The 11653-nt window shown below is 42.0% G+C and overlaps 1 protein-coding gene across 1 annotated transcript; it reads right to left on the bottom strand.

Annotated features, from left to right (window-relative positions):
• Positions 1 to 300: 300 nt before the first annotated feature.
• LOC137271858 (metalloprotease mig-17-like) lies at positions 301 to 11166 on the bottom strand. The gene is made up of 8 exons (XM_067804250.1): positions 11103 to 11166; positions 9179 to 9402; positions 7753 to 7842; positions 3021 to 3178; positions 2399 to 2445; positions 1672 to 1786; positions 1006 to 1179; positions 301 to 481 (listed from the first exon to the last, which is right to left on the bottom strand). The coding sequence occupies exons 1-8, from the start codon at positions 11164 to 11166 to the stop codon at positions 301 to 303; spliced, it is 1053 nt and encodes a 350-aa protein (XP_067660351.1).
• Between the last annotated feature and the right edge of the window lie 487 nt (positions 11167 to 11653).

The raw sequence follows: 11653 nt of genomic DNA, 5'->3' as shown, positions 1-11653 counted from the left end.
GTTTCAAGGCATGATTCACTAATATTGGAAGCTGTAAAGACCCGGGTCAGAATTGGTCTCCAGGAAGCCTTGTCTTCCGAGACTACTACTGACTGGATTTGGTGTTCAGGCTCGCTGACTTGTTGGATGCATGGAATCGCATCCGTTTGCATAGAATGAAGCTCATCATGTCATTCATAGGATTGGCTGGTCCAGACGCGACTATTTGCAGACTGCTTACAAAGAACAAGAATGTTGCTGAGTGCGGCATAGAACAGCAAAGATGTTAGAAAACCGGTGATGGGGACTAGGAGCAGCGATCTAATCATGGGTGACGAGGACACAGTCGATGATACCTACTAAGCACGTATAGGAGGTGGGGCCATATTTCATCTGACACTGCTCGTTTACGTTGTATAGTTGACCAGGCAATTCGCTGGTGACGTTCGTCACAGACACCGGTTCTAGAGATTCCAGGAGGCAGTTCCTGGATGTGGTATCACTGTGGATAAAAACATATTTACTCTTTTATTTTTTTTCATTTTATTTTATTTTAATTTTATTTATTTGTGTGCTGCTTTACAATGAATTCTGCTGCAGAGCTACGGGCAGTCATGAGTCCATCAATTCAATGTGATGTACTCTCTGTTCCTTTAATAGCATCGTGCGATCAGTATTCCCTGCTTGGGGCCAGTTTGAATCCAGCTTCCGAAAGAGCATCATACCATCGTCACATGAAACACCCACGAATATGTCGGTTTTAACTGATCTTTAGGAACCCATGCTTTGTCGTAAATAACAGGAACTGGTGTTCAGGATCGATGACTTGGTTCACACATGTTATCGAATTCCAGTTGTGTATATCGATGCTCATGCTGTTGATCACTGGACTGTTTGGACCAGATAAAAGTATTGGTGTGCGGTGTAAAACTAAACTCAGTCACATAGTTCAGCGCACCGCTTGTGATAGCCAACAACCTACCATCCAAAAGTTCTCGATCTATTTTAAAAGTAAACATTTCTTACCCCGTTGCTAACACACGGTCTAGGAAGGTCTGGAAGTAGCTGATGGAGCAGTTAGAAAACAGGAAGTAATTCGTTATGCTGACGTTATGACGTTTTGAGTAGGAGCTTCGCATGATGTAGCGATCATCCCCAGAACACGTGTTGTTGTATTCACCGTCATGCCGTGCACTTAGTCTGTAAACACACGTGAGGGTGAAAGGTTGAGCGAGTGAGTGAGAGAGTTATTGAGTGGGTCTGCGGGTCTGTAGATGACTAGATGGGTTGGATGTAGGTCGCATTTACCAATATTCCAGCAATATCACGTCGTTGAACACGGTGGGATTCACACGTTGTGCTCATATGGAGAATCGAATCCGGACCTTTCACGTGACGAACGACCGCTGTAACCAGGAAACTACCCCATCGTGAAAATTCAAGGCCTGTGGGAGTTTGGAAGCAAAAATACGGACAACCATATACACGCTGAGATCGAACAACGGAATTGTCTTACCGTTGTTAATCCACTATAAATGAGTAATCCGTCAACTTGTAGACACGGGACACGGACATCGCCTTTCTGACCGTTTCATCAAATTTGAGATTCACAGATCACCAACATCTCCACGATGCTGTGCGAAGCGCCCACACAAGCACTCACTCTCTCACTCACTAAAAACGTCCACTTACGCATGTCCCATTTCGTGAGCTGTTACCAGAAGGTCGTCCACCAGATTGTCGGTATACTCCACTAGAGATATGCTAAGACTTGGCCACTTACAAATAGTTCCAACGTATGCAAGACCTTAAAAACAATAAATACATTGAATCTGGGATTGGGTCTTCTTGCAGATAAAGGGATGTTTGACGAAGGTTAAGGTCAAACAATGTTAACATTCTGTATGTCAAACAGTCATATCTATCATCATAATCATAATTACAAAATTGCAGAATGGGAATGACCCAGCGAGTGTTTAAATTTGCAGCAATATTCCACCTTTGTTTGGTCCGCTGATAAATTGAAAGAAAACCAATTTTCCGAAAGCATGAACGACGTCTTGATATGGGAACAACAACGTCACCGGAGACGACTTGCAGAATGACGAGCAATCTTTCAAGCCACTATAGTGTCCTAATTACAACTGGATGCTGATGAGCTATTCTGAATATCCCATTTTGTTGGATATTTTTACGTCGGTCGAACTCGGCAATATTCCAGCCATATGGTGGCGGAGTGTAAATAACCGAGTCTTTAACCAGACAAGCATGGGCTGCTGAAGGTCAGTTCTAGCTCGGTTCTTTTTAGGACTTCAGCCTCCGAAATGTCCACGTGTGATGCCTCCAATAAGGCATCTGTTCACACACCCGTGCTGTGTATGTGGTACCAGAAGCAGGTGAAGACATACCCATCACTTACCTAGCAGGTTTCTAGTTTGGTTAGCTTCCACCCAGTACAAATCATACCTAAAACAAGAGGACTGAAACATACATATGTAGAAGAAATACACAAAGACAATGAACATATACTGAAAACGACACCAAATCATATTACTTTATTATTGTTTTGTCTTTAATTAGCAGAGGACGGAAGAGTTATGGTAAGCTAAAATAATTCTATAAATCACTTGCTAGATATCGAAAGTGAGGGAATGTTAGTAAACATTCAGTCAACAACAGTATGTGTATTCTACGCTGGATATTAGTCGGATGAGATATGGATATCTATCACAAACAGTTTCATCGGGATGAAAAGACAAATTAGTGAGGAAATAACACGAATGGATTACAGAACGCCCAATGCCCTCTTGACATCCATATGAAATGACTCTGCTAAAAGCTAAAAAACTAGATCCTGAACATGTGTATTTGAATCACTATCAGTGATGACACGAGGTGTTCGTAAGGCAGAGTAAGCACCGGGTGCCAACGATGTACGACAGTGGCGTGCAGAACAAGCTACAACTGAAACTCAAGAACCTTCTGGAGATAACTTAGCACAGAATGGTGTCTATTACTATAATTCGCTGACTATAACTCACGCTGTGAAAACAATCACGTGGTCGTTCTCTGGGAACCCCGAGATGTTATTTTTCCAATCTCGAGCACTTGGAAGCAGATTTGAAGCATCTATTTTTGTGTTGTTTGGGTAATCCTCCTTATTCAAGGCTGACTGGAACCAGGCTCCTCTTCCTTGATCCTTTAAAATTGCAAACAGTGTTTGAGATCTGGGCTTACTGAACTTAAGTAAGTTGTGTAGCCCCCGGTATACGTTCATCCGAGAATGTAGTTTACTCGAGTCTACCGGAAAGTGTTTTCTAGGAGTACGATTTTTAAAACTTAGACAAGGCATTCTGTAAATATAATGGTATGCATGAGGTGGACATTTTCATATTTGAAGCATCTGTTGCTAAAATGTTCCGATTTTTTATGCGAGAGTTGGAGAGAGAGAGAGAGAGAGAGAGAGACAGAGAGAGAGAGAGAGAGAGAGAGAGAAAGGGAGTGAGTGACTTGTACCTTAGGAGGAATGAACGAGAAAAACACATCGGAGCACACAGAGAAGAAAACCCACACGGAAGAACGCAGACACAGCGGACACACAGAGAGAACACACACAAATGGCCACACACACACACATATGAAAAGAAACACAAGAACACAATGAGAAAACTATATGAACACACACAGAGTGAAATACGCATAAGTGAATGCACACAATGAGGAACACACATAAAGTGGAACACACAGACAGAAACACACACATACTGTAACACACAGGCATAGCGGAGCACAGACATAGAGGAATACACACAGTAGAACACAAACAGAGGAAAGAACGCAGAGGAAAACACACAAAACCACACAGAGGAAAACACACACAAAATACAGAGGATCACACACGGAAGGAACACCAATAGAGGAACAAACACACAGGAAAACACACACTGAAACACACACAGAGGAACACAAACAGAGAGGAACAAACACAGAGAGGAACACAACGAGAGGAACAAACACATATTAACACGCACATGAACACGAACACGAACACGCACACGCACACGCACACGCACACATAAGCATTATCAATAACTTTTACAGTTATCGCCGTCTCACGTTTGCGTTAATATCTCTAAAATCATTTTCTTAAATTCAAAACGTCGAAAAGGGTATTTTCTCGGTTCAATCAACGATGGTTTATCTTGACCAACCACTTACCTCTATGACATACCCAACCAAGTGTATGTTGTACAACGTCGAGGCAGTCTTAAACCTTAAGTTTACCTGTAAAAAACAATGGAGTAATTGCAGAGTTTGCCATTCTTGGTGTTGTGGGTGAAGACTACACATACGATAGTAACGCTTCACATGTCCATGTTAAAGTATGTGACTTAAGGCTTTAGGCAATCCAACCGTCCCGTGTTAATTGTAGCTCAGTGGTTAACCCTAATGGTTAGACCCGGGCTCGATATCCAACATGGGTACAGTGTGTGAATCTAATTTCTGGTGATATTGCTAGGATATTGCTAAAAACGGCGTAAAACTAAACTCGCTCAGCCATATTTACCTACCCCGTTAACAAGATGAGCAAAATGGCGCCGTATGTTCTCCTTTGTTTCAGCGTGCTTGAGGGCTTCGGACTCCTGGGAAACCCTTGTAAACCATCTGGAAAAGGTACAAACCCAATACACAATGCTTATAAGAGGGGAGAAAGTGGATCGGGTGGTCATGCTCTGTGGCTTTGTTAACTGAGTGTCACCGTGGCTGACGGGGTGGTATGTTACACACATTGTCAATCACCAGTGGGTCTGATCCAGATTGCCCTGGTGGCCAGAGGACCTCCAGAAGGAACCGTTTGATCCCCATCTTCTGTTGCACAGATTCCAGACGACTGGGCCAAGTCGAACGACCATGTCTGACTAACGTTTTGTCGTGCCAATCTCCCATTATTGTAAGAGGCAAATAACATGGTCAGTTTCCTTGACTTGGTTAACACATGTCAACGTATCCAGTTGCAAAGATCAACACCCATGCTGCTGATCTGATGATTGTCTGCCCCAGACTCAATTATTTACACATAGATAGGTGCAAAATTGTTGACTGGGGCGTTAAACAAGAAACGATGTTTTTGTGATGCATGTTTAACTAATTTAAATTACACTCATGAAGAAATTAGACGTTTCATTTTGTGTACCTTGTAGTGTCAACTCAACAGCATCTTTCAAACACGGTGGCATCACAGGGTAGCATGACTCGTGGTTATGGCAACGGTCCGGTAGGGGACAGGTTGACAAACAGATGAATACACTGAAGACTTTATTTTACTTTACTTCACATCTAGATAAGTGTAACCTTCTTATAACACTAGCGCCAAGATAGAACACCAAATACCTTCGATATACGGAGTGGTCCACGACAGCAACAACATCCACGTGAATTCGTTCTGTTGAACGTTTTCTTCTGGATTCGTGTATCCATCGTTCCTTTTCAGAAACATTATCTCCTTCTTCATCTGAAATATTGTTTTAATTTACTACTTACTGTTTTAATCCCCTTTAAAATAATAAACTAGTACGTTATAGTACAAACTGGCGCACAAGATCAACTTTGATTGTTTCCCAGCTACTAGTTATTTTATAGCGAACTAAAATGAGTGGTCCCTTTGAGCTAATGGTAACCGTGGATTACTGAAATAGGTTTCTTTGGAAAGTCAACAAGTATCATAATTTTCACTTTGCTATTTCTGAGGAATCTGAATGATATGTTAAACATATGTCTCACTTTCGTACCCTATGACGTCAGATCTAGTAGAAATTATCATTTTATATCAACACATTGAAATACATGTTTGGATTTTATTTAGCGTCAGCTGTTGAGGGTCGGTTTGTTAGTTCATTGGGGAAAGCGTTTCATACCGAAACACGAATCTCATTAACCTATTCAGACAGTGACCAGCTTTTCTGCCGATCCGAACTTTCTCGTGGAAAAGTGAAAAAAGACACCACAAACAACTCTGGTTACGCTGAATTCCAACTTCTCGTTTCATAAGAAAATGGTATTTACAAATGAATTATACTGTTTTACTTTAATAACGTCGTATTTCTGTATTATATTGCGAGGTGTAGGCAGCATGACCTTAACTAAGACGCCAAATACTGCCCCTGTTTGATGACGTCGTGAAATGATTCTCAGAGCATCTGACTCACTGGTTACACCTGTTATGTGTTTTTGCGCTTATACAGTGTAGTTCTGTAATTGTCTTTTTACACCAACAAGTCGACACGAAGACAGGTTTAGATTTCAGTTAGCGTAAGCTGTTGAGGGTCGGTCTGTTTGTTTTTTGGGCAAAACGTTTGATCATCACACCGACGACCTGAGTTCGATTCCCCACAAGGGAATACTGTCACCTTCGCTTATATTGCTTGAATTTTGCTCAAAGCGACGTAAATCCATATTCACTCACTCACTCACTCACTCACTCGCTCACACTGTTGGAAACTTGAAACTTACATGGCAACACGCTGTCAGTGATTTGTTTATCAATAAGAGGCTTCACTGGCTTCAGGATATAAAGAACATCGTCGACTGGTCCCCTTGCCTCCTCTGGAGCCCCGTTATAAGGCGCCATCTCATACAAATAACCTCCAGGGAGAGATAGGAAGCCCCGTTAAAACCAGCATACCGAAACATGAGTCTCATTAACTGGATTACACTGTTGGAAACTTGAAACTTACACGACAACACGCTGTCAATGGTTTGTTCATCAGTAAGAGGTTTCATTGGCTTGAGAATATATAGAACACCGTCGACTGGCCCCCCTGCCTCCCCTGGAGCCCCATTATAAGGTTTCATCTCATATAAGGTACCTCCAGGAAGAGATAGGACGCCTCGCTGTAAAATGAAAAAAAAACCCAGCAACACAAACCCGCCGTATACACGAAATATTGGTGTATTCGGTACCATGTAATGTATGTCGAGTTATCGGTAATAGAGGAGTTGGGTTCACATATTCTTTTCCCCATACCGCAATATTCCCAAGGAGACTAAAAGCAGGGAAATCTAGCCAACGGAAGCAAGCCAAGATCCACTTCAAAGATCTGTTTGTTTGTTTACTCAACGCACTTCACTGTCTGAAATATTCCGCCTTAAAAGAACTAAAGCACGTGTTCAAACGCTTAGTTTGTTCTGTGACATTGATAATCAGATTCCGCTTGTGTCGACTCTTCTTTAAAAATAATATTAAACCGCAATAAACTTCGTTTATAAGGAACAAGTTAGACACGAAGTGACGACATTCAAGAACCATTGTTGTGTTGGACGAAATGAGTTTAACGAATAACGGCAATAACGAACTAACCGGCCCCGTTGGGTTCGTTGTAGTCGCAAGTATTTTTGATCCAATTTAAAGGCTGCGTTAGATATTTACACATTTTCCTATGTTGTTACTGTGTCATTGCCGTGAAGATTTGAGTTAGAATGGGTCTACAGCAACCCCTGGCTGTCGAAATCAGGGATCAGATGGTCAGACTCGATCGCGATGACATCGTTGACACTTATCATCGTGTCCTAATGGCGTAGATCGATACCAGTGATATTGATCACTGGATTGTCTGATGCGTGTATTTACGGACTGCCGCCATACAGCTGGAATATTGTTGAATATTGTTGCAGCGGTAAATAACAAACAAATAATCGTTACTGCGTCACATTACTCTCACAGAACAACACAAACAAACGTTATGCATGACATGTATTCTATAGCATGTTACTTACAAGCTGATACTGTGGTTTGTCATCTGATGTTATCCGGCAGGACACCTCGATGGAGGCCATGTTAGCAACATCGAAGTACTCGTGATAACCCTGCAGGGTGAATGAGTGATTATCAGCCATTACACTTGCAATGCGGTACCTAGTTTGGGCTATCCACGGAAAAGGATTTAACTTACTGTAAATGACAAAAATGTAGCTGAGAGAAATTATGAATAAACCTTATGTATGGTGTAATCCTCCTAGATTTCTGTATGAACGCAGTGGTAACGGGACTTCGCTGTGCAATAAGCGCGTGTTCATGTCAGCATTTTGAAGAAATTCAGAGAACGAGGTCGTACCACTTTACACGTATATAACAGATTGTATGTTCTAATCTCATGTTGTCATGAATAATGAAGCATTGAAATAAAATTCAAACACTTTTAAGAGGGTAACAAGAGAATAATATTATGCAACGTTGATAAACAATTCAACTCTTATGAAATGATATATAAAAGTCACCGTATTAAAAGAAAATACAGGGGGAAGGTATTTCCGTAGAATCTCCCATCACAAACACAGTTTTGAGCTTGAGAGTTGATCTTCGCACATCTGTGGGCATTGTCCAGTTATCCATATGAAATGGATATGAAATTGGGCAGGCTGAATAACTGGGAGAGTGAGTGAGCTGTTGTCGTTTCATTTGTCTTCCGTTAACAAGCCTATTCCACAGAGATTTCCGGCTCATCGATCACTCATCGGATGCAAAGTTTTTTTCCCCTTCCGGTTACCCAACGAAGAACACCCGAATCTGATTTGTTTTTGTCGACTATCAGGTCAGTGTTCAACGTGTCGGGCGTGATTCTACGAGGCGAAGGAACTAAGCTCCGAGCTTAGTTCGCCATCGAACGCGACTTCCGGTTGCAAATCGAGTTAGAGTTTGATGTGTGTTAGATTCGTGTCGTGCAGCTATCGGACGTGTCTAGCCGACGTCTTACGGCAATCTGATAAGTGTCCGATGATTGACAGTCATCTGGCGCTCATCTGACTGCAATCTGCCCGACGCGTCTGACAGCCGCCCATCAGCAATTCGATTCTCATCGGAAGGTAACATGATATGAAGCACCACAGTTTGTGACATCGGAGGCTCATCGCTCATAACGACGTGGGCTTCTGTGCCTTCTTCTCAGGAAGAGTCAAGGGTCATAGTTTGTTGCATTGTTTGCTGCTGCGGCATAAAACAAAGCCCAGGGATGCAGCTTTGCTAGGACGTTGATCCATAAGAAGTTTCGTCAGGGGGTGCATCCCACCTGTACACTCTACCGCTGATTTTGGCAGCACATTTGATCAATATTGTGTCAGGGTCCGATGATCAGTGGAATGGGAGCATAACACAAAGCTCGTGAACCGGAATATCACCTTTAAAGATAGTGTTTAGAGTACGTACCTCCGTGTTCAGAACCGTATCACGTACGATGACTGTCTTGTTGCCAACGTGTCTGACAACGTACACCGGGGTGTTTTCCTTCACTGCTGAGTTTCTCTGTAAGTTGAGGGTCAAATGGTCACTTCCGGTTTGCACCCTGACCACAATGACGTCCTGGAGTTGACAGAAGGTGACTTTTCCAGCTGAGGTGTCTGGGTGAACGATGTCGACGATGGCCGTCATACCTGAGACAAAAGGACTCACGAAGATGAAACCGTGACTTTAAAATTCTTTAAAATAAATTAAAACTTGGAAGGGATGGATCTTGTGAATCAGGATATTACCCATCATTCACTTCCAAACGGATTCGTGACCTTGTACCTTATCTTGAGTTGCACTGTGAGGTAGCTTAATGTTTAGCTCACCTAGACATGCGGGGCTGTGAGGGAGCCTAGTGGTCAGCTCACCTGGATATGTGAAGCTGTGAGGTAGCCTACTGAATTACCTCACCTGGACATGTGGAGGTGTGAGGTAGCCTAGTGATTAGCTCACCTGGATATGTGGCGCTGTGACGTAGCCTAGTGGTTAGCTCGCCTGGATATGTGAAGCTGTGAGGTAGCCTAGTGGTTAACTCACCTGGACATGTGGGGCTGTGAGGTCGCCTAGTGGCTAGCCCACTTTCATTCGTTACAACGAGAACTCAGGCTTACTTCTCCAATGGGGTACAAGGTGTGAAACCAATTGATCTAAGCATCGATATCAAACTATTTTCAGCAGATATTCTGCTAGCTAACCGACAAACATGAAACAAGCAAATACACTTTGGTAATGTGCAACTGAAAATGTAATCTGGACTCTTTATGATTGTGAGGCATCTAGTACGGTACTGAGATGAACATGCATATTGAGTATTAATTCTGAGTAATATGAGTGTTACTTTTTGAAAGAAAGTAATTGGTTACCAAGGTACATTGACTCATAATGTTGAGCCACTTGCGAAATGGACACTCATGCCGTTGATCACTGGATTTTCCACAGTCTTTTTACAAGTGACTGCTATATTTTGCAGTATATATATATAACTCATTAGTATTCGTTTTCGGTCTTTAGTTGTAGATGTACATGTTCTACAACTAAAGATCGAAAACGAATACTAATGATGACCCAATAAAAGGATAACCTTCTTTGCCCCGAGATGAACCCTACATATACACTTTACACTCTTTCAAATTATCTATGTTTTAGTTTACATAATGTTAAAAAAAATCTTGAACTGATTTAAAGTCAGATCAAGGCCTCCCTCGAGTTTGATGATCTGCTTTATTCACAACTGACTGGTAACTATTTTCGGACTACTTTCATCTCTTTTAATTAAGAACAAATTAATCTACTTAAAATTCCAACAAGAAATGGTGAAACGTTTACGTTGCAGAATTTAAAGCATTCCTTGTTTTTTATTCCCCTTGAGTGACAAATTATGGATGATATTGGATGAGAGAAACGATCTCACCCTTTTGATATGAAATATATCACCACGAGTTGATAAAAGTGAGCGAAAACTCGAAAGCAAGCCACACAAACAACAAGCCTCACTCCGTGTTGATATATTTCATATCAATGACATGAAGGTGTGTTTTTCTATAAATATCATTTGTTACACCTCTCGTAATTGTTATTTGAGGTGATTGTGCTGAAAGTGACGAAACACTTTCCATATTTATAGGAAATGTCAAAAAGTATAAATGGAGTCACAATCAAATTGTGGTGAATAGTACATCGACGAGCAACGTAACCGCACGCTGTGAAGAGGGCAATAGACTGCTCGCATGCCTAGGAACATTGCGAAGAGCGGGAAAACACTTAACTCGCTCCCTCACTCACTCTGCTTATGTGTGTGTGTGCGTGCGTGCGTGACAGACAGAGTATGAATGGAAATGTAGCTTACCTTGGGCCAAGCATCCGACAATTCCGCTCAAGTACAATAACACGAATACGTCTCGACTCGCCATGTCGATCTTTGTTTCTTCACTAAAACTGAACCGACAGTGATAGGTGTCTGAAGTGCAACGTCGCACAACAGCGTCAAACCCGCAATAACCGTACTTTTTTCCGTCTGCCTCGTGACCAATTAACATGCGCTGTTCCTTCAACAAACGTTCAAGAACAAGAGTATGAATGGAGAGGACCGTGAGAGTCCCTTGGAGATTCTGTAACCCGGGTCGAATGTTAAGGGTGTGCACACGAATGTTTTATTGGTAAACAAATCACTCCACTTGTGACACTCGCATTAGGTGTACCACTACAACTAATCACACATTCATCGTGTTATCTTTCGGACTCTGCGTATGTTAATCCAAAATATAATCATGGTGAAAGTAGAGCTAACGCAAACAACAGACGAAACATCACGACACTATAGTATCCACAAAAAATACCCCAGAAGTCTTGCAGTACTTCATCACCGTACTGATCAAACAACTGCAGCAGGGACATTTC

This window comes from Haliotis asinina, chromosome 2, assembly GCF_037392515.1.
Source record: "Haliotis asinina isolate JCU_RB_2024 chromosome 2, JCU_Hal_asi_v2, whole genome shotgun sequence".
Lineage (NCBI taxonomy): Eukaryota > Metazoa > Mollusca > Gastropoda > Lepetellida > Haliotidae > Haliotis > Haliotis asinina.
The sequence above is the reverse complement of the archived record's forward strand: the minus strand, read 5'-3'. Positions and strand labels throughout refer to the sequence as shown.